This window comes from Onychostoma macrolepis, chromosome 06 (genome assembly GCF_012432095.1).
Source record: "Onychostoma macrolepis isolate SWU-2019 chromosome 06, ASM1243209v1, whole genome shotgun sequence".
NCBI classification, from domain to species: Eukaryota; Metazoa; Chordata; class Actinopteri; order Cypriniformes; family Cyprinidae; genus Onychostoma; species Onychostoma macrolepis.
This window is the reverse complement of record NC_081160.1, coordinates 13711099-13736044: the sequence shown is the minus strand read 5'-3', so window position 1 is coordinate 13736044 and position 24946 is coordinate 13711099. Positions and strand designations below refer to the sequence as shown.

At 37.6% G+C, this 24946-nt stretch overlaps 1 protein-coding gene across 6 annotated transcripts in view; it reads right to left on the bottom strand.

Annotated features, from left to right (window-relative positions):
- rptor (regulatory associated protein of MTOR, complex 1) overlaps window positions 1-24946 on the bottom strand; it is a 288710-nt gene that overhangs the window by 9134 nt on the left and 254630 nt on the right. For 2 of the 6 annotated variants that reach the window (XM_058779698.1, XM_058779697.1), the window contains 8 exons: window positions 22216-22319; window positions 21692-21908; window positions 20386-20496; window positions 11740-11845; window positions 8672-8786; window positions 7514-7638; window positions 7316-7417; window positions 2625-2672 (listed from right to left, as the gene is read on the bottom strand). In XM_058779698.1, the coding sequence (XP_058635681.1) occupies window positions 2625-2672; window positions 7316-7417; window positions 7514-7638; window positions 8672-8786; window positions 11740-11845; window positions 20386-20496; window positions 21692-21908; window positions 22216-22319 (928 nt within the window). Of the gene's footprint in view, window positions 1-2624; window positions 2673-7003; window positions 7224-7315; window positions 7418-7513; window positions 7639-8671; window positions 8787-11739; window positions 11846-20385; window positions 20497-21691; window positions 21909-22215; window positions 22320-24946 lie in introns of those variants that run through there. The other 4 variants (XM_058779699.1, XM_058779700.1, XM_058779695.1 and 1 more) reach the window with 4 other exon arrangements.

Genomic DNA, 24946 nt, shown 5'->3' with positions numbered 1-24946 from the left:
CAGAGACATTCATATGACTGTCAATGTTTTAATTTCAGGATTAAGTGCCAATTATTTACAGAGTTATTCATGCTGACACCAATCAAAGATAAGCTGATTTCATTTATGATCCAGTAACAGGATTCTCTTTGAGAGACTCAGTTGTCTGACTCTCTCCTTTGTAGATTAGATGTCATTGTAAATTACAAAACGATTTCATTAGTGTGCGGAGAATATAGATTATAGACAGCAACTGTAGATAAAATGAATAAAATATAGATCAAATGTAGAATAAGTGAATAAAACAACAAATAGAAGTGGTTGTCAAGTGGTTCTTAACTGGTTTACTTCAAGATCCAAATTGAACAATGAACATCAAAAGGCAACCTAACAGACTTTATTGTAAAAAATCGGTCAGTGCAAACTATGTTTTTCATTGTTTCTTGTATTTAATGCTGTGTGAGTCATATTTTCTCGTGTTTACCTATGGTTTTCAAGGATAAGGACTTGTGAACATACACCCAAACACCACAGACTTACATGCTTGTTGAACATTTAATGTCAAATGTGCATTAACAAGGAGTTGATTTTCCTTTTGCTGCTATGATAGCTTCCACTTTTCTGAAAGGCATTCCATTAGAACACGGCTGTTGTGATGTTCTTGCATTTAGACACAAGAGCAGATTATTCAGCACCAGACATTGATTTTGGCATTGCAATTCAACCCAGAATGTTCAGTGGGGTTCAGGTCTTTGTGCAGGCCAGTTAAGTGCCTCCACACTAGAGTTTTCTCTATGGACCTTGCTTGTACATTGAGGCACTGTCATTTAAATGTCTTTAGAATGTCACTGTATGAAGTAGCATGAGTAGATTTGTTTTCACTGGAATAGCCAAACCTGCTAATTACAAGCAGGCGTCCACATATAAAGTCTATAGGTGCATCCCAAATCATGTACTTATGCACTATTCTATGATGCTTTGTAGTATAAATAGTGCAAGTTGTGTGTTCACACTGAAAATTCCAAAAAGAAAAAGTGCACTTTAAATACCTGGATAATGCACTTAAATAATCCAAAAAATGAAGTGTGGAATGTTGGACATTTCATGCACTCAATTTTGTAGCAAAGGGGGAGGGGCTATCAGACTCCGATTATGAATGACACTACATGGTTGAGTACATAGTGCATAAGTACATAGTGTGTAAGTGAATAGTGTGTCATTTGGGATGCAGTGTGTCTATGAAGGCTTGAGATTTTAACAACTCATTTTGTGCACAAATGCACTCATATTTTAGTAAGAGTGCTGAGAATTCAAGTGTCCGGGTCTACTCACTTGATTAGGAAACAGACTGAGAGTGAGAGACAGGTTGGGCTCGGTCTTAAAATTTGACAGCACTGGTCAGGTCACAGGGTTTCCAGCTTCAGCTTATTGCCTGAGTAGACCTCTAGATTAAACTGACCAAAACCAACTTCCAATTTACTGCAAAGCTTCTGCTCTCACGTTATCGGCACCTTTTGAAGGACAAGAGGGGTCCTTACTGGTCTGGGGCCCTGGTTCAGTTCTGACTGACTGGCTGTCATTCTCTGATTCTGTTCAATCATTTGAGTGAAGAACACCCTTATATGAGTGTCCCAAACACACAGCCAAAATTTATGTGGATCAGGACATGCTGGAAGTGTAGTACTGCTGCCCTACTTTCAAAACTTCTGCTGTCTATCAAAAATCCAATCTTAGGGAAGAGAAACCCCCCTCACATTCATCCCTCCAAACACTGCTGAGATATAAATGGAGAAACCAAAGGAGAATTTCACATCAGGAATAAAAACTTTATGAAGCACATTCATCATGAATTTGGTTTGTCTTCATGGTCGGAATTCCAGTGTAATGCTTAAATGAATAAACAGACCTAATAATTATGAACTTTTGACGACTTAAGTTGTTGATATGCAAAAAAGGCATTTATATATAGCACACACACATACCTAGAATATATTATACACAAAATGTAATTATTCTTATAAATACAAACATACATATTTTCTTCTTCAAGTAGCACAATATACACCTGTGTGAAGACACACAGATTCTGATTCAAGAAAGATTAGCACACACACTGTGATGTTGCTCAGGGAATATTACTAAAAGCAAAAGATTATACAACATTTTCATTACCTTTCTTCAGATGTGTATTATAATAAACAAGAGCAAAAAGCTCACACAAAATTCACAAATTTCAACAAAAATGTTATGTTCATCATTCATAAATTCCTACAGTCTCTATATCTCCTGTGTGTTTGTAAATTTGAGCTAATTTAATTTTGCTTTTATCAACTAAATTGAGCACCAGACTAAAATTAGTTTCTCTACTAAAATGAGCTCTGTACTAAAGCTACTTTTACTTCCTTTCTACAGAAGTGTGCATATTTTTAATAAAAAATAGTGCTTAAAATGAAGAAGAAAAAAAAAATACTGGTAAGCTTTGACTTCCACCAATCAGAATTGAAATAAGAATTAAAAGAGCCAATCAGATGAATGCAGAGAAAAATGTTAGGCTATAATTGGGAATGGGAAAACATTAGATGCTCAGTGTCACATGTGCAAACACCAAATAGAGTTGAAGGAAAAGAAGAGAGAGAAGCACTCACCTCCTTGCTTACTTCTGTCAAGATAGATTGAGACCCGTCGGGCCAAACCTGTGAAAGGAGAAGAGGAAGAGAGGGGAAGAGCACAGGAAGGAGATCAGGAGGGTTGGTCAGTTTATCAGCCAGAAGACACCACCATGTTAGCACACATGTAAACACACACCAGGATGTGATCTGTAACCCTGTCCCAAATAGGGCACTTCATGCGCACTTGTGGTCTTGCAATAGCTTTTATACAAATGTCAGAAAAGTCCACAAGACGGTAAGGTGTTTCATCTTTCAATTTAGGTTTCAGAAGGGGGCTCGAAAATGCCTCCATAGTGGTTACCATGCACTCTCAATGCACACTTGGCCTATCAAAACTTTATGTGGCATTACATGATTAAAGTGTGGCACAAGGTTTCAGGGCAGAATTTGGGACTGGGCCTATCAGACACAAACACACTTTTACATGGAAACGGTCTCTCTCTCTCTCTCTCTCTCTCTCTCTCTCTCACTCATTGTCTCTCTCTCTCTCTCTCTCACACACACACACACACACACACACACACAGATATGATCCACACTCATTTTCCACCTGAATTTAATTCACCTCATATCTTATCTACATCCACACATACACACACTGCAGGAAAGGGAGGGAGAACAAGGCTGTGGTTTCTCAGCATGACATCTGCCAAGTAAATCAGGTTTTCTCACAGGGAGCCGAATAGCAAGGCTGAAATCAGTTCTCAGAGCCAAAACTTTGCTCATCCATCTTAAAGTAGCACAGATGTGCAGGAGTTCTTCAGGAAAGCCAGAAGCTCAAGAATCTTCTTGCGTTCTGATGTACGTGACTGATATCTTCTCTTGGCATTAAGGTTTTTATTGTGAGAGAGTCATTCATTGAGTTATTATCCCAGGTATTTCATTTGATTATTTTTTGGTTATGATCCGGATTAATTTCATTTGGGAAATAAAGATTCTCAAGATGAGAATCTGTGAGTGTATATACACACACACACACACACACACACACACACACACACACAACAATAGGTAAATTAAACACAAGGAGATCCTAGCTTTCTATCTTAGCAGTAAAAGAAGAAATGAAGAATGTTACAGTCACCATATAGTATACAGTGTCTTTCAAGCTCCAAAAACAAAACAGTAGTTTAGTAGCAAATGTATGCATTAACTATCCATTCCATAAAACAGTACCATAAAACAACTTGTGCGCTATAATCCAAGTACACTAAAAAAAATGGTTCCCAACCATGTTTCTGGAGTCAAAATTTTGAACGTCTCCTTTGTATGACATTTTAGGTCTCGGAGTCTCTACTAATAAGCTGATGAGTTGAATTAGATGTGATTGATTAAGGAGACATGCAAAATGTGAAGTGATGGGGTGACTCCAAGAACGTAGTAGGGAGCCATTGTACTAAAATATGCTAAGGAACAGCTTTAGCCCTATTCGGACGGTAATCTCTCATGGGCATCTCTAAAAATTACATGGCAACTCTGATAAAACTCATGGATTCGGAAGGTGATTGATTCACAATGGAGTTCTGTGATCCTACGAACCTGGGAACACACTGCTCACGTGGCATGAGCATGATTGTCTGCTTGCAAATAAAATGTCATATGCTTGGAATAATATGAATAAATTCATAGTTAATAATATCCTATTTATTATTTGATTATTTAAATCTCCTGTTTAAAAATAGGGAAATAGATGCACTATAGCTGAAATGGTTTTCTATCTTGCATTTCATCTCTCAAAATGATGGATGTCAGGTAAGTTAATGCTACCTCTTATTTACATAAGGTAAACATGAAGCTTCTTGGTTTATATTTTTATGTATATAATTGTACATAATAAATATTTTAAAATTGTATTGCATAGTGTTTCTACCATAATAATCAACCATTTCAAATGTTTATATGTTTTCTACTATTTCTTGCTTTTGTTCTTAACAGCTCCTACTTGCTGTGGTGGAACAGTTATGAAATACTGTTCTTGTAAATACTTTCCAGCAATTTTAGTAATACATATGCATGCAAATTACAGAAAAGTGTAACAGTAACCGTACAGTGTTCGGCAATGGTCAAAAAGGATTTAAACTGAATTTTGAATCGTTTTCTTCTTGTAAACTCAGAGATATAGATTCAGATGGCAATTAAATTACCACAGGACCTTGGTGTTTGTCAAAAAACAGTAGGCAGTTCGGCCGGGGATTTTTATGAGGGCGGTGGGAGAAAAACACCAGCATTCTGAATTTGGATGGCAATAAAATCACAGACTAACTACTGTAAATGTTGAAAAACGCTTGCGTCTCCTTGAGAAACAATTACCGTCCGAATCAGGCCAAACAGGCAAAATCATAAATGAAAAATGGCCTTTAGCAAGTATTGCACATTGGTAAAATGAGATTTTAGAGTAAGTGGGGCTTCCTTGCACAATGTTGCAGAAATAGAAAAGAGTAAATGACAAAATGTAATGCCACTAATCACAAACCGGTTAAAAATCATGGAAGAGATACCTTTTAAGCCTGCCACCTTGTTGCGTTGTGTTTGGTTAGAACAGTATTAAATCAAAAGGCTGCAGAAAACTTATATACTGTATAAGGCTTATTCTTTGTATGGACTATTTTTATAGTGCCTTTTTTCACTATATGCTATACATGTGAAAGAACTGTATAAACATTCTTCAAAATATCTCCTTTTATTGTCTACAGAAGATGGCTCCATTAAGTAACAGGAGTTTGGTAAGCCATAAGAATGAATACGTTATGACAGTTTTTGGGTGAATTAAAACTTCAAAGAGTCATACTGCTGACAGAAGCCTTGTTCCTCCTTTCCAAAGACAGAGGACCATGAAAAATGTCTTTACAGACATTACAGAGGAAACGTAAACGCAGATTTTGCAGGGGAATCACAAAAAGTTATTTATTAAAGTAAATGAAGGAAAGAAAAAGAGTGTCTGAGCAGCTGTTACTGTAGGTAAAGAAAACAGGAATGAGAAACAGCAGTAAGGACGAGGGCTACAGCAACCAAGGAGGACACTAACGTTTATGATTTCTATTAAAGCTACAGACCTTTTACTTAAACATTCTTGGAATGAAACCATTTAACTTTAAAATTGAGGTAAAAGTGCCATAAAGCATGGATACATATACAACACGCATGCAGAAATTTTATTCATCAATTTTAAATTTGACTAGGAGTCAGTGGTAAGGTCATAAGGACATTCTAGGATTTCCCTCTATCTTCTGTTCTAATGGAGCCATGACCTGGCTCAGATTATGCCACCGGTCTTTCTCCCTGCAGCTGTCCTAGAAACCAGTTTTAATGACAGTTCTGAGATCAGCTCTACGATATCTTTGTGAAGAACAGACTAAAATTTTTATAATTAGCTGAAAATCATGCATTCCACCATTGCTCGTCAGGCATACTGTGCTCACAAAGGCCGTGTTTAAAATGGTACACTGTACACTTTTTAAAAAAGTAAAAAAAATTTTTTTTTATTTTGTGGCATTATGCAAATATGTCTTTAGTAAGTCCAATCACAGAACCAAATTTCAAAGATCAATGCATTTCAATCTGTTACTCATGTAAATCTATTAAATTGAGCTTTTTTTGTCCTTTTTGACAGTGACAGTTAATATCAAGTTGTGTTGTATGTGAAAGGCATAATGTTCTGCTTTTTGTGTTCTATGGAAATAAAGAACACAAAAATAATGATTGAACAGCATGGAGTACAGATGAGGTGAACTATTCCAAAAAATATGTCTCAAAGTTGAGGCTGACAGCACGCACCCCCCACCCACAGAGCAGCTGGGAAAAAAATCTTTGTGTCTGTGAGTCTAGCTGGGTTTAACTGATAGGTTGTGATAAGCCCCACTGCTGACAACTAATGTCAGTCCTAGTTTGACTCAGACACGTCCTTCACCTCATTTCAATGTGCAATTTAATTTCTCAAAATCCCACCAAGAATAACCAGGTTATGACACAAATTTCTCTAGATACAACAGATGAAGCAGGTAAGCTCCACTATCTATGAGGCTTGTCTTGTTTTGATATCATCCACCCGGAATAATGAAAAGGCACTGGGACTATAATATTATTTGGTTTAGTCTTATCAGTTTTGTAATCTTAACTTCTTCGACAGACGCAACAACAATTGTTTTGCAGTGATGTGAGTTTTAAGGTTTTCATAAGATTTTCAGTCTGTCCACATACAGAAAAGAAGAAGGGACTAAACTAATATTAATCATGGAAAACTGAGAAGCATAACTGAAAAAATATAAATGTAACATAAGCAAGCTAATTATTAACATTATATAAATTATATGCATACCCCAAAATAGCAAAAGTTCCAGTTAGGATAATAAATACTGTACATTCACACAAATACTGTCCAACACAAACAATTGTGAAATAAACACAACTGCTAATTTGTCTTATATAACAGCAAACTGAAGAATTTTGAAATAGACCCACAAAACTACAACTAATGTAATGACCAACATTCTGCTTTCGTACCAGAGCACCCATGGGCGTCTCTACAGTCCCGCGTCATGCAGGAAGACTGGAAATTCCGACAGCTTTTTCCAAACACTGGCCGAGCAGAGAGTAGACGGGGGAAAAGAAACTCAGATGACGAAGAAGAGCGATATTCGCACAGAGAGTGTATGAGTGTGAAAGCAAACCTCGTGTAGTGGGCAGCATGTCGGACAGCCCCTGCCACGCTGTGACCATCTCTGGATTCCTCTGGTCAGCAAAGTTCTTCCAAATTCGCAAAGCTCCATCATCTGCACAAAAAGTGGCATGGTGCAAGTCAGCATAGAAAGAGACAAACATGAGAACCGATCAAAGTGTGCTTCAACATGAATGATAGGTGAACTGACCAGTGGCGGTGAGGAGGAGAGAGCAGTCATGTCCATTAAGGTACTCCATAGCTGTAATGCGTGTGTATCGTGGGTTCCCATTGTAGAAATAATCCAACCTCTCTCCTTTCTCCCAGTCCCAAAAACTGTTCCACACACACACAGAACACAGTTGTAATAGTTCACAATGCCTCTCTATGCAATATACAACATAACAGAGATCGCCCTGAACATTTCTGAGTGATAACAAAAGAATCACTGAATCAGTGTTTTGAACTGAATTTGATAAGATAAAAACTGATTCACATACTTTAAAACTCCATAAGCATTTTTATGAGTTTTAAATCAGAGACAGTATTAAAATATCTTCTTGGCACACTCATATTCACAAGCTGTAACAGAGAATAGGGGGCAAAGATAGCCTAAATATGGCCTACCATAGTCATTAGGAAATTTATAACAAATCACATTCTACAGTGTTTCCCATAGAATTTTTTTTAGACTATGGGGGAGTGAACTTGGTTACTTAAAATAAGTATATTATTTTACTTCATACTACAGTTGTAAAATTACAATGCTGTCTTAATTTATTTTTCTTCACTTAGAGTTAAACCCTCTAGCTTTTAATTTAGCAGAAAACAACAGGTTTACAAAAATATGCCATCTAGAGATATACAGGAACAAAAGTAAAAACAGAAATGGCGGAATGTGAAAATAAAGCATAACTGGCACACGCTGTTTTACGTAAACACAGTACCACACTTTGATTTGAAATATGCAGAGAAATAGATAATATACTTATACTTATTAAACTAAATTTCAGGCCTTTGTGATTTGAGACACACGGACACACTAAAAGTTATATCACATGTTCGATATTAATTTGATTGATAGATGCTTTGCCAAAGCAGTGACACAAAACAACATTAGAGATTTTTTAAGTTATTATGAGAGAAGGGAAACTATATTTTCAGTTTATTAGCTGGGGCAGATTAGACTGAGGAGGGCCAGCAGAGTCTGAGTAATTAATGGGAAACATTGTTCTATGTGCAGTACTGTGAAAAGTGGTATTTGAAAAAGTCCAAATGTTATAATGTTCTTATGCTTGCTCATGCATGCTTCTCTTTCAAAGAGTTTTGATTGTAGATGAATGTGGTTGTGTATGTTACAGTCACTCACCAGATTGAGTCTTTATCAGCTACAGCGATGCAGGGGTTAAATGGGTGAAACTTCACCACTGATGGAACACCTGGGTTTCTGTTGATGAAGATCTGATCATCTAACCGTGTCACTCCTAAAACCACAAGAGGGATAGATCAGTTACAACAGGTTTAATTAGTGAAATGTTGAGCTTTACTAATGACCACAGCAGTCTTTACATGTTTTTGAGGAAAATTAATAAGGGTGACACTACTGAACTTCAGTGTGAGAATTGCACATGAGAGAAAAAACTATGCATGAAGGGAACTCAGAGGGAATTCAGGATTTGATTCAGTTCCTCCAGCTAGACTGAATGAGGGCAGCCCCTCTCTCGGCTTCAGAGAGGAGGATGGCGGAGAGAGTGATGAAAGGAGAAAGACACACGAGAGTGAGCAGGATCCTCCGCTCTGACGCAATCAGTCCTGCGCACTTGTGTGTGTGTGCGTGCTGGCACTGACGTAAGCATGTTAGCCATTCTGTTTGAAACTCCGCTGACTTCAGACAGGGAGCCAAGCACATTGCTTTCTTTTAAGCTTGGGGCTTTCACACACAAAAACTACAGCATATAACTGGTTCACCCAGTTCCACTTGAGAATTCCACATTAAATGTATATTATTAAATTATTATTGTGAAATCCACATTATATAAAAAGCATCTAATGTACAGAGATTAAAAGCATTCCTGATAAAGGTTTACTGCAGACCAGGGGTGTCACTGGACCCTTTTTGCTGGGTCACAAGCCCCAGTGAAATAATGCTGTCCCCCCAAAAATATTACTTATAAATTATTGTCTGTCCATGGAGATTATTGTATACCGAGCAGAGAATCATTTTCCCTGATAATATTTAAGCAATCATGTCCTCTGTATTTGATCAGCTGTTTAGAGTCAGAATTAAACGCCAGATTTGCGAATGCCTTGTTTTGAAAAATGTATTACTTTGATTAAATGACAGCCCTTTAAACACACTAAGTTATATTGCAAGATCGATTTTTAGATGCTATAGCCACTGAAATATTAAAAATAAATAAAAAATTGGGGACAATTTTTTGATTCTCTGGGGTGGTCTGTGCCCCAGTATTGATGAAAGGCTAGAAACATTCCTGCTGTAGACTTGAGTGAAATGATATTAGCATCTGTAACTTTTGGTAAATATAATATATGTATGGGTCAATATCACTTTTGGTGTCCTGTACATAAATAACTCATTTGCCATGATAACTTAACATAAAAATGACTATGAAGGGGTGTGTTATATTAGGCTAAGTTTTTATATTCATAACAAAAGCATTACTTGGCTCTTTAAATCTACATTTTCTAGATTTTTTTTTTGTTTTGTGTAAGAGGATGTGTGTTATTTTGCTATGTCCCATGCACTGCTCACTAAATTTGAATGATAGTAGAATATTGTCAAATCATAAAATAAAAAAAATAAAAAATCTCCTATTAATATTTTGTTAAATAAGAGATTATTCAATTTGAGTGTATTGATCATTTAGTAATAAAAACTATATTTTTATTTAATAAAAAGAAGAGTTTGTCCATGTCCCTTGAATGGTTGTGTTACGAATCCGGTTCGTGGCTTCTGTCTGATTGCCACCAGCGGTCACCCTTCCATCATATTGACTCTCACACTACACAGACTGTTTCACATTACCTTGCACTACAATTCCCATCAGCCATTGCACTGATGACACACACAGCTGATTGCACTGATCACACTGATCACACACCCTACATAAACCATGGACTTCCTCTTTGCCGAGTATTGTATAGTGTATAGCCTAGCAATAGCTACTCTACGGAGCCCACTTAGTTATCTTAGTCTTGTCTTGCCGGTATTCTCATGTTTTGATTCCTGCCCGTTTCCTGGATTTACCCTTTGCCTTGCCGTTCGGACTCTGTTTGCACCTCGTTTGGATTATAGCTTGTGTACCTGGATTATTTCTCTGCCTTGCCCCGTTGGATATTGTTCGCCGATCGTAGACCCACGCTTGCCCTAGGATTACTCTCTGTCTTGCCTGTGTTGTACCTGTTTGCCATTGTTCGACCCTGCCTGTATTTATGACCATGTCTTTAAATAAAACCCTGCAAATGGATCCGCTCGCCTCTTGTCTCGTCGGCTCCGTAACAGGTTGTCCAACCTGTCGTATTGGGGAACCCGCTCCTTTAAGAAAAGGCCATCCCCTTTAGTGACATCAGGACAACAGATTTTTTGTCTCTTCAGTGGCGGGAATTTCAACAGCTGAGGTGAATAAGTTGGTGACTTTTCAATCGACAAATTTTCTTCGTATGAGTTTGCTTACTTGCTTTGCCAAAGCTTAACATGTCCACCCTCTCAGCATAATATATGCTAGAAGTGATTCAAATACAGTATTTTCAAAATATGTATGTTTAAATATACCAAATTCTCTTCAACAACCAGACTAAATATTTAGCTAGTCACAGTTTTTTGTAAGCTAATATGCTAATTGAAGCTCAAAATGTCCACACTGTCGGCCACTTAGACTCGATAGAGTGGACATAAACATGACAGGGTGGACATTGCATTCATTTGTAGTTAATATTGCTAAAAGCCAAAATGAATTGGGGGGGGGGGTATATCAATGTGATTGAGGATGTAATTGTATTATTTATTATTGTTATATTTTTTAATAACCCTGTTTAGGAAAGGGACATCATACCTTTCAGAAAATATAATTAATAATATATTAATAATATATTATAATTAATCTTAATCTTGCAATGAAAACGTATTTAACAGTAATATATGTCCATGACAGGGTGGACATATCTTATGGTTTATGTTTCGAATAATGGCCCATAATTATCTAAAAAAATTATAATATGCTTCTATAGTACTTGAGTGTCTTCTATTTATGATATGACAAAGCGAATTAAAACCAAAATTTTTGAGTATTGTGAGAGCTGAAAGGAACTCTATGGTGATATTGACCCGTATATGTTATGACCACATATGACTAGAACTGGCTAAATTGAGACAGCAATTAAGTAGTTTCATGCAGTTTTACAGTTGGAAACCAGTACCTCTTTGGGTGATGCGTTGGCTTTGTCTGCGTACTCGTGCGTTGCGTAAGAATCTCCACTCTCTCTCCTTGCGAACCTGACTCTCCAAATCATGCTCCTCTGGAATCTGAAAGAGAAGAATGAATTACATTTTAAAAGATGGAGCACAGACAGAGTCAGCCTGTTTAAAACCATAAAAATTCAAATGCACACATGCACCTGGGTTTGACAGCTGTGAGAACAGAAACTCGAGAGACAGTAATTGTGTAAAGTCAAATTACCTTGATAAAGTGCTTTAAACGATACAAACTCTTTCAAAGCAACTTATAAAGTGGAAAATAACAGAATCAAGGATGAAAACTTCAAGAAATACGATAATAAAGGCTAACAGTTTTTTTCTCTCTAAAAAAGCATCTCAACTGTAGTCTCTCACTCTCTCTATACATGTGTTAAATTTCTAAAAAGTGTGACTGATGTTCTTTCTTCCTCTCCCCAAACTCTGCCTCTCCATTTGTAAGAATGAGAAAACCGCAAAACAAGATAAATAAAGTATTCAATTCATGCACACATAGAGCTGAAGCCCAGAGAGAGAGAATCACAGCCCCAGCTAATTAGCCCTGATCGATCCAGTCTTCCAGATAGGAGCTCCAGGGAAGAGCAGATCCCATGCTGCAAGCCTAAGTCCAAGCTGCTCAAGCAGGGTAAGAAATCACACCTGTCTCTCTTCCTGGAGCTCTGGGGCTCCGTATCAATCTCTTAATGAGAATCAATAATTTGTTTTTCCATGGAAATGAAGCAGTGAGCTTGTACATGTGATTACTTACTCAGCTGGGACTGTAAATATGCCAGAGTTAATGGTCTCCTCTAGAGCGGTTATTATTCCATCGCATGCAAACACTCACACATAGTCAAGTCACCAGCAATATGCACTTATCACACCCATCACTCTAATAGACTGGAATAGAGCTCTTCTCTCAAGGATTTTTCAGTTTGCACTCAAAGTGCTCTTATCTTTGTATTCCATTATGCACATTTCAAACTTATGTCCAGACTGCTCTCTGTTTAGTACACTTTCTGAATTACTGCACATATGTGTTGTATATGCTGTTACTTTTTATCAGGGAACCCCAAGAACACTTGCTTTGTTATGAACTGTTTAAGTAGAGGTTGAATATGGATTTTTTTAATGACCGATCCATTATGATATTTAAAGTGCAGGGTGGCTGATAACTAATATAATACAAATAGATAAATCTGTAATATAATATAATCACATACAAAACTGATTACATTAAATAAAAAAATATTTACACAATATTTATTAGAAAATATATATAATACATAGACAAAGTCTTATTTTGTAATTGACTCAACAGGGAACTATAATAATTATTCTATAATTACATAATAACCATCAAAGTTATTATAAGGCTCTTTGGACTACATTCTGTCTTTGGTTTGGAAACTGTCATTGTATGATGTGTTGAGGAAATTAACTCAACCTGGTTAAGAGAACAAGCAGGTGAAAATCATGGTCGACCTCCATTGCACCCTGACCTATACCGTTTCCAACATCACCCCCACCCCACCCCCAATATATACACACCAGCTTGTACACAATCAAAACTTCAGGGATTCATCAAGTCAATTAAACTTCTGGTATTGTGAATTAGTTTCTGGTCTTCGGTGCAAACAACAGGACCACTGGAGTGGCAACAACAAGACAACACCCAAGGAAATGGTTTTGTACAGCACGGCCTCTCATACCTTTTTGCTTTTAAAAAACAGTTACTACAGAATACAAATATTAAAGCAAAAAATGTATGTACTGATATGTTACTTTTTTGAAGTTACTATTTTCCACTAAAAATAGTTCCTGACAGGGAAACGGAGCTACACAATGAAAAGGTGAAGAAAAATAGGGAAATATTGAAAAGACTAATAGACTATTTTAGACAGCATTTTTGGGTAAACAGGAACTTTCATTTAAAGGACACGATGAAAGCTCTGGATCCACAAATAGAGGCAACTATTTGGAGCTTCTATCTTTTCTTCCTGAGAAAAATACAGACTTACATCACCACCTGTCCACTAACAAAGTGTTTTCTGGGATGTCAGGCAAAATAAAAAACAACCTGATTATTGCTACTGCAGTGATGAGAGAACAAATAAGAAAGGAGATCATTAAAGCAACTTTCGTTGCTGTTATGATAGACGAGATGACAGACATGAGTAATGCAGTGCAGCTTGCACTGGTCCTGCATTATGTGATGGACACAGGTGTCAAGGAGCGGTTTGTCAGATTTGAAGATGCTACTAGTGGCAAGCGAGCCAATGACATCGCTGCTCTTGTTTATCGGAGAAATATGAATGTCTAGTTAAAGTTGTGGCAAGGTGTTTCGATGGTGCAGCTGTCATGTCATCTGGACTAAATGGGTTGCAGATGAAACTTCAGGAGAGAGCACCTATGGCCTTATTAACTGCTATGCACATTGGTTGAATTTAGTACTGACTCAAGGGGATTCCAAGCTTAAAGAATGCAAGATCTTTTTTGACCAACTAAATGGCCTATTTTTCTCCAGATCCCCTAGGCGCACGCAACTACTGGACGATATTTGCCTGTGGCGTCTTCCTCGTGTTGCACCAACGCGGTGGCAATACACATCGAGATTGGTCAGTACAGTCTTTGAGAAGTGTGTCCTAAAGGAGCTGTTTCACCACATACTGGAATATCATGATGAGCTTGACAAGGTCTGTGCATTGTGCTGATGGATATAATGGACGTCTCGATGATTGAGTTTTGTTTTTGCTTCACACATTTAATGGGATTTTTGAGCATTCAGATGGGCTATTTGCAAAACTACAGAACAAAACATTGGATGTACAATTCTGTGTGGCAAGGGTGAAGGTCTATGAAGCCACTGCGCGCATCTCATGTGCTCCGTGTGTACAGAGAGGCCTAGCACAAGGAGACCTTCGTGGATACTACAACCAATTCCAAAGAAATGTTCTGGACAACATTCTCTGCCAGATACGGAATAGATTTCAAGACCATGAAAAATTAATGTTTCCATCCTCGACCCCCAGCAGTTTCAGACATACTGGAAAAAAATTCCTGCATACAGCATTCTCCAGCTTAGCGTGGAGTCAAAGAACACTATTCGATCTGTCCTGGCTAAATAAGAACTGACTACTGTATGCCATGACTGATTTTAAAGGCAAAAGTTCCACTGATCTCCTTGATTTCCTTCAGCAGAAAAATCTGGGTGAGAGCATGAGGCAGCTGTACACATTGGCATGTTTGGTGGTGACTATCCCTGTGTCCACTGCTTCTGTTGAATGAACATTCTCAGCCCTAAAGCAAATTAAAACTTATGCCAGAAATATGACTGGAAAGACTCAACTTTCAGCATTAGCCTCCATGGCGATAGAAAAGGACTTATTGTTGGAACTGAAACGCACAAATAACCTGTACAACAGAGTGATTGAACTCTTCTTGAGGAAAGGAGGGAGGATTGTGTGTACAAATAATCAGTAGGTGTCATGGTCTGCTGTCAGGAACAACACGCAGGAGCACGAATAAACATCAAATGTCTTTTAATAAAGGAACACAAGGGATAATCCACAACTTAGGCTGGAGTTGACAAGTACATCACGAGTAGACCCGACAAAACCTAACTGAACAGACGGGGGCTTTTAAACACAGGATAATTGGGAAAACACAGGTGCAGGGAATTAACTAATCAGACAGGGAAGAAACTGGGTCACGGGGCACATGAGGAGCAAAAACACAACAAAACAGTCCAGGTGCGTGACATTACTCCCCCCCGTAACAACTTCACCAGGGAGGGGGGAGCGGGCAGACGAAGACCAGGGCGGCGACGAAGCAGGGAGGAGCCAGGAAGGAGACAGGAGGGGCCCAGAGGAGGAGGAGCACAGCAGGACCCAGGCCACAGCTATGATGGCACATGGTGGAGCCAACGGAGGGAGGAGCCATGGAGGAGGAATGGCGACTCCAGGGGGCCGACCAACGGCGGCGGAGCGACTGAGGACCAAGGTGGAGCTGGCGGGAGGAAGGAGCCCAACGGAGCTGGTGGGACGGAGCGACGAGGTGCAGCTGGAGGAGCAGAGTCCTGATATAATAACGGAGTTCCTTTGGAATTCTTCAGCTTTTAAGAACTGCCGGTTTCTCTGGTAGTGGGCGGAACTAATGCGCAAACGACAATCTCATTGGCTGGCGCTCACCTATTATCGTCCCTGTTTTGATTTCAGCAAATCAATTCTAGCGAACGCAGACAACGTGATTAATATGCATGAACCCAGCAGCTCATTAATCCTTAGTGCGTTTTATATTGATGACAAATATTCATTCATACTTGGTTATTCTAATTACTAAAGTTCTATCGTCATATAATATTAAAATTATCATAATATTATATTATAATGCTTGACTGATTGATACTAAGTGTCAGTAGATAAATAGTGTAGATTAATGTACAATGTTTTATAATAATAATTTATTATTTTTAGTGTTCATTTAATTAATTTAACATTTAATATTGGGGGCATCCAAAGTTATTTGACATTTGAACATTTTTTAAAAAGTAACGCAATAGTTTCTTTCCCTGGTAATTAGTTACTTTTATAATGATGTAACTCAGTTACTATTTGTGAGAAGTAACTAGTAACTATAACTAATTACTTTTTTAAAGTAACGTGCCCAACACTGTTCATTACACAACTAATAAACTGTTAATTCTGCTGAAATACATAACTCACCAAACTGTTTTGATGCTATATTGATTATGTTGCTAGGGGTGGTTGCTAAGGATGTTGTGCAGTGATACACAAAACCTTTAGGTGAAGTGGTCATATCAGTGTTTTAACATGAATAAAACACATCTGTTGACCAATCAGAATCAAGGACTGGAACTACCAGTTATGTATATATTAGATTGTATATGCTCCTTTCTTGATGTTTTATGTTGTTTTGTCTCCAACACATTATTGATTATTAATGTGTCTTGTTCTCTTACAGTAAACATGAGGTATTACTCTCAGTTCTGTGCCATAGGCTGTGTGTGTTCCTAACTGATCACATACTGATGGGATGCATATACTGCCTCAGGACTGGACACAAAACACACATGCACGCACGCACGCACACACACACACACACACACACACACACACACACACACACACACAACACCCATGTCTCTGCTTAGAGACAAAGAACAAAACAATACTCTCATTTGCACATGATAAATACAAACAACTGCTAAATATAGTCCTTTCTTACTGAAATGCTGTGGCGGTGCAGTGTAGTAGTCGCGGTATTAGATATTACCATGGTTCTGAAGGATTACCATTGCTATACGTCATGGTACGTACATAGTACACCATGGAACATGCCAAAATAACATGGTAGAAACATAGTGCTTTTGTTAGTGTGTGTTTTAAATATTGGTTTATGGGACAGCATACTGATTACTGCAGCAGCAGCAGTTTTATATGTGTGCGAGGGAGTCCCCTCCAGGGACAATGAGGATTGGCAGATCTAGTTTGGCTGGGAACAGGCAAAAAGGGTTTTCTCCTCTTTCTGAAATAAAGAAAATCGGCTGAAGAAAAACACTCTCTTGGGAGAGCCATCACCATGGAAACAGAACAACGTAACTTTTATTGGGTCACGAAATCTTACCTCACTGTTTTCTCACCTTATGTGGGTCCTTAAAATCTGCATACACGAGACGTCATGTGCACTCTGGACTCTGCCCCACTTTCTCCTTCTCGCACCCACTCTCAGTCTCCTAAGTGTTAACAAGACTTACCTGTGTCTTATTATCAGAGTGTTTGGACCACATTTGAAGGACAAAGGTGTGACAAAAGGCTGTCCTAATTAAAAGGCTCCTTAAAATGTGGCCTGGAAATGCACTCTTCGTTTCTCAGGCTATGAAGACTTTAACAGATGGCCCCTTTTGCGGTCTTCCCTACCCTACATGTAGAATCCATTGTGTGCCAGTGTCGACAGTATTTTTTTTTGAGAGAATTACACTTTTAAATGTAAGCACTGGGTTTCAACTTACTTGAATATCTAATTCTACAAACGTAACAATAAAAAAAAAACTTTAAAGCAGTTAAAATGTTGACTTGGATTGTAATAAAATGCAATTTTATAGTTAATACTCTTTGTTTTTTACAGAAATGGACTAAAGTGAACATATTTAGACAGAACACTGTTTTGTTTTCGGCCAGTTTAATATCACTTTCAAAAAAGCCCAGTACAAATGTTACTGTTGTCAAACGCAGCTATCACAGTTGCTAGGCGACAAGATAAATCCTCTGTAGGCTAGACAGTCCCATTTAAACAACACTCGGTTCAAAATTCACAGCCTGTGAAGGTGTGGCCTTTGAATTCAGTCTCTAAATTGGGACGCAGCTATAGTCATGAGTTGCCTGTTCCTTTTGTCAGCCTGTGTCCTGCTGTTTGGTATTACTTAATGATTTGTTTGATGCTGGAGGTACCTGTATTCAGTACATCCCTGCTGGAGGGCTCTGATCTGTAACAGTTCCTGTTTTAGCTATCTCTTGCTTGCAATCGTTCTGTGAATGCTGTTAAGCCAAGATCCTTAGCTATAGTTCCTTGTTTACTAAAGACTCTGTGGGAAGAGAAAGACTGTTACCTGTTGATACTTACCTGTAATGCCAAGATCCTTAGTTGTAGTCCCTGCCGCTGTGGATATACCTTCTGTTCCCTGTAAGAAGAAAGTGACTGTTACCTGTTTTGATGAGCCCTAGAGACAGATCCCCAGTGAAAACCTGGTCACCTAGACATCGACTATCGGCACAAGACCACAAGAGCCAGATGAGTCCTCTGCTCAATCTGACTTGCACTGCAGCCTGGAATTAAACGCACCTTGCTGGTTTCTTCTGGCCAGAGGAGAACTGGCCCCCGGATTGAGCCTGGTTTCTCCCAAGAGTTTTATCTCCATTTCTGTCAGCGATGGAGTTTTGGTTCCTTGCCATTGTCACCTTTGGCTTGCTTAGTTAGGGACAAAATTTCTGGCAATACTGTCGACTTGATTGCACAGACACTATTTGAAAAGAACTGAACTGAGCTTGATGATAACATCACTGAATCAAACTGACTTTAAATGAAAAATTTACTTTAATTTATTGTCCTCCAGCATTATCAGCACACGTTTTTCCTGTTTAACACTGTAAATCTGCTTTGACACAATCTGTATTGTATAAAGTGCTATATAAATAAAGGTGACTTGACTTAACTGTTTTATTCATCAGTTAGTATCTACATCTTTTGATAAAGCTGACCTACCTGTTTACCTACCTGCTTAAGTTTTTGTGAATAAATGCCCACAACTTGGTCTTAACCTATTTGTGAGTTAGTGTGTCGTTATAGAAGGCCAGACCGTCAATATGGCTTCAGTGGGAGATGTTATGTGCTCCATATATCAAAATGGCCATGAAGATGCTGTGCAGTGCCAGCTGTGGAAAAATACAGTCTGTCTTTGCATTGACTTTCTTCTGATCCCAACCTTAGAAAAGAGTGGATGAACTTTATATTTCATGAAGTTCCAGACCGTGTCAGTAAGAACTTGGTCCTTTATTCACTTCATTTTACCGCAGATACGTTTACAGACAAGGCACAACTCCTCACAGAATTTTCAGAAAGATTAGAACTAAACCGACAGTAATGTTGCACCACACAAGTGTAAGTAACTGTTTTTATTATTATGTACACACTATTGCTGTGTCTGTTATGACAGATCGTTTGATATGTACTGAGTATTTATGCGTTTTTAACTTAAATCACAGCAGCATCCATCTGTGAAGGATGTAGGCTGTCAAACATTCACAACTGTTATCCAATCATAGCAGTGGGTGGGCGTTTACTTCCGAGTCTATAATCCGCCACGCCTATTCAAACAGAGCGATCTGATGAGGGCAGTCAAAACAGAACAGAAAAAAGCCTATTACTTCTAAATTATGATGATTTTTATGTAAAAATTCTGATAGCATTACTATCTCCTGCCTGGCTCTGATTTTTCCTGTGTATTCACCCTTTGGATTGTTCTTCTGCATCTGATGCTTGCTTTGCTTTCACTTCTCCTAGTGTCCTTACTGTTAAAGGTAGCACCAGACTTGGTGTCTGTCAGCTCTTGTTTATACCTTGTTTTTAAAAAAAATAAGGTTTGTTAAGGTTGTTAAGGTTTGTTAAACCTTGTTAAGGTTTTTAATAAGGTTGTTGGGTTCTTGGCACCAAACCTCACAGTTTCCATTTTGGTTAGGACACTGTTCTTGACTAGAAGGCTGTAGGCAGTAGACAGACAAGGACTTCACTAGGTTTTGGAACTGAACCACTGTTTGTGTCATAATGAGCAAATGATCACACACATAATCCTGAGACACTTCATCACTAACTTTCACTTCACTTTCTGGCAAATTGCTTTTTGATAATATTAGAAGAGGGCTCCAACTCTTTCACATCCATTTACTAATATCATTACATTTTTAATTGCTTAATCAACATGTTTAAATCAGCCTAATTAAATCTTAAGTAATGATCTGAAGTCAATACATTAACTGAATTTGTTTGCTTTAGAAGTAAATTAATTAGATCTGACTTCTGATCTGTGCAGCACTCACCTTCATGACAGGCTGAGCAAAGTATTTGGCACTCCAGTCGCAAAGACCCGTCTGCAGACTCACACTGATGAAGTTCCTGTGAGCAGCTGTCTCATCTCCATCCTCAGCAGTCTGAGAAATACACAGACAAATGACAACATGCAACTGAATTGGCAAAAGTTATTACATGACAACTAAAAAAAAAAAAGAGCATTAATCATTTAATTTAGTTTGAAATAAGTCTTATGCACATCAGGACTGCATTTATTTGTAAAAACAATAATATTGTGAATTATTATTAAACTATAAAATAACCTATTTTACTATATATTTTAAAAGGCACTTTATTCCTGTGATGGCAAAGCAGAATTTTCAGCAGTCATTATTCCAATCTTCAGTCACACGCTCCTTCAAAAATCATTCTAATATGCTCAAGAAACATCTCTTACAGTACTATTATAAATGTTCAAACAGTTCATTTTAATAATTATCGAGTAACATTTAACTTACTATTATACATATTTTATGGAAACTGTCACTTTTTTTCAGGATTCTTTGATCAATAAAAATGTTCAAAAGAACAGCATTTATTTAAAATGGAAATTAATGGAATTTAATTCATCCTTGCTATATAAAAGTATAAATTTATATATAAAAACACATAAGTGACAATACGTAACTGAATCACCAAATAAACCCTGACAGGGTGATTAGGTCTTGTATAATGACCTTCTGACTGTGCTTTATTCTGCTTCTTATGCAACTGTTTGCCAAAAACAGTTATATGAACATTCAGTTAAAGTCAGTTCATTGTTTATTTAGTGACGTCAACATCCAGCTCAGTTCAGTTCTTTTCAATTATATGAATATGAAATACTAATTTCATTTGAAATTATTTCATTATTCATTATTTTTAGTTATTTACATCATTTAAAAATTATTAAAAATATTTAAATATTTTTATTTATATTATGTTCATCCATAGTCCCCATTTTCTCTCATCCAGAGATGAGACACATCTTTATGCGTCTTACAGGTTTCTTATACATCAGAGATATATTTTCCTTCTTTAACTGGAGACTACTGAGGCTCTAGTCATCTAACAAAGGTTTTATGCTCTATATAAAATGAATATTGAAGGCTTCCAAGGCCTTGGACACTGGGCTATGAGTGGTATCATTGTTAGTGGATTCATTTTGTGTCTGTGCCACAAAATAGGAAAACCACAAGAATGCAAAACACAGTTTTCCTAAATAATTTGACATGTCAAAAAGACAGTACAGCTGGTTGTGGATAGATCTGTGGGAAACCAACATCACTGTTTTACCTGATCAGGGCCCTTGTCAAACATCTTCCTGGTGCGTGGGAACTGCTGCGAGTGGGGCGCCTGACCACCCAGAGTTGGTGTGTATGGTGGACGAGAGGGCGGCCCCTCTCGGACTGGCGGTTTGGGCACTTCATTGGTGAGGCTGGAGCTGGAGGCACCAGGCATAGGTGGAGATCCGCTGGAGGGAGATGAAGAGCGTTTGGATCTGTGGGAAGCACTACAACACCAACAAGCATGGCCATAACACACAGATTAATGCGCTGCAAAAGAACAGGGCCAGCATGCATTGCAATGCTGCATGTTAAAACAAAATCAACAGCAATAGCCAAGCACAGCCAATAAACATAAGAGCAGGATGCTGTTTAATAAATGCAAAGGAGAGGAAAATAAGAGAGATGCACAAGCTATTACATTCTGCTTTGTCACCTGTTATTTAAAAAAAAACAAAATCATTCCAGGTGACTATACGGTCCTGACGCTGATTTTAAGCAAATTAAATACATATTTAAGTATTTATAACTCACCCTGCTTGATGTATGAGTGTTCCTTTGCTGGTGGGGCTGGCAGGTGCTGACTGGGTCAGAGATCCTGAGTCCAGAATCCTCTGTGTGCGAGCGTTCAGGGTGGCCTGATGTGAGAAGCAGTAGTAGAAGGCAGATGCATTACAAAAATGTAAAAGTCTAAAACTGTGCATCACATAGTCCTGAGTACTATACATCAAAAGCAGCAAAAATTTAAGTTAAACCTACATTAACAGTCTAAATTTACCATCTACTGTACCTGTACAACAGTGCCTACTGTGCCATTTAAAAGTTTTGCATCTAAGTGCTAGGGAAAAAAAAGACAAAAAAAAACAAACAAAAAAAACTTTCTGGTGGCCCCGTAGTATTGTAAGTCAAATGTAGTAAAAATTAATGTATACAAATATAGAGAATGCATCTCTGTTTGAGCTGCAATCCTAGAGACAAAAGTAACAGCAAAACTCTTCCTCATAACAATAATCGCAGCCTAAAATGGTAAAAATCTGAAAATGTGCCGTTTATAAAAACACAGCGAGTTGACTTATCTGCTTCATCTAAATCTAGTTAACAATCCCTTCCTCTCATTGCCATCTGGAGAGATGGTCTAATCTGATTTATATGCTAAAACCTGCTGGGAAGCGAAAGAGAGGTAGATTCATCATGATTGAGTAGACGGAAATAAAGTTATTCTGTGTTTGGGCTGCAGATCAAACATTAAAATGACTGTGTTTGTCTCCCACATATTCATTAAGTTAAAAAGAAAATAGATATGAATATTGAAAAGATATGATACAGATTATAGAAATGTACACAATAATCAGTGATAGGGACTGGAGAGAGAAAAGATTATTTATAAGACCAAATAAATCGGATATAAATAAACACATTATTTATGTTCTTAGTTACAAACCCCATAAATGAGAGACACTAGCTATGTTCCAAAAATCTAGCTATTTGCCTTGCTATAAGACTGAGTGTCCACTGACATTAAGCACCGTAGTGGCTTGAAGGTGTCTACACTAAAAGTGTCAAAGTAAAACTTCCATTATGTTCTGTAGTTTAAGTCCTCAGAAGCAACAACTTACAATTGTCTTCAATAGAGTTTGCTGCTACTATGTTGATAAGCTAGCAGCATGATACTTTAAAAAATAATAAATGCTTCACACATTATAAATATTAGTTATAATAATTTGTTTTTATTACACATTTTTAAATATTTATTTATTTTATTACTAAATTAAGGGCAAATGCATTTCCACTTGATTTTTCCCCCCCACCTAGCTTGTCACAATGCATTTTGATAATTAAGATGCTTACCTTTTAGAAAAGCCATGCATCATGAGCATATATGATGCCCTAAAATTATACTCCTTATTTAACGTAGTTTGCACAAACACATAATTTCATAGTTCGCTGCTATGTTTTTCCTCTAAATCCAAATCTGTTGTATTATTTAAATCCAAGATCTAATGTAGAAGGATAAAAGCAGAGGCATCGCAGTGGCACGGGGGTGGAGCACCATTAAACAAAACTATACTTGCACACCATTAATAATTTATGAAAAACAAAATATAAGCTAATCTTATCTGATTCTCATGTGAGACTGAATTTATATATACTTGAAGTGTAAACATGAAAAATGAGATCCTAGATCATTAAAGTTAGTTATTTGAATGCACCGCTGTCCTAAATATGCAAATAGTAGTTAAAAAAATGTAAAAAGTGCCTGAATGATTTATCATTTCTAGTAGTTTTTTAGTAGTGTAGTGAACAACGGTCAAGATGGGAAGACTCCTTTCCACACAACACGTGGAAAGTTATGTTCAGCATTACCCATTGGTGTTTGGTCTTCATACTTTCAACACAATGTGTAGGTTAATCTGGAATTGGTTTGAAAAGTGAATAATGCATAGGAAAAACAGTAAAGACATTGTTGCAAACGTGGACTTTAACTATGCAAATAGACCTCATGCCAGAGAGAGGCCATACCATGGCCACCTCTGACAGCATCAGCCAATCAGAATGCTGGATCTGAAAGGTGCCAACTTGCAAACCCCGCCTTCTCATCGTCCAACAGTGCTTCGTGTTCAAGACTGTGAAACGGATCCGACTCCTTTCCTTCCACTGTGACAACAAGTGGAAAACGTCGCCGCTTAGACTCAGCACATGACCAGGCAGAACATAAATATCACTCTTTCCAAACCTCTTTCCAGAGACCGCTGGCATTAGTGTATTGTCAGTTTATGATTATCTAATTTGCATTAGATTCTATATAACTGATGTCATTTAATAAATAATCCCTCGATTTATTTGTTGAACCTAGAATAAGGTGAACCTAGAATACCTTATTACTTCCAGGAAACTTCAGTTTATCTTTTCATAAGATAACGTCCATTGTAACATCCAACTCAGTCACTTCCATTTATCAATCTTTTGCACTTTATCCATTCATTGTATCCACTTAGTAGTTGTTAATTACTCTTGTCTATCCCTTTGTTAATAAAACCCTTTTTTATTACACTTGAGTCTTCCCTTGTGTTGATAATACAGTAAAAAGGCTCTACAAGTTAACGATATCTCACAAATCCTTCAGATTGGTCAGACTACAACTTCCTATAATTTATTTGTCATTCTTATTTATTCAACAATCTTCCATGATTGTTCTTTATTGTCAAGGACAAATTCCTTGGCTGGTGCCCCATAAAATAGTATGACCAAAACGAAATATTAATAT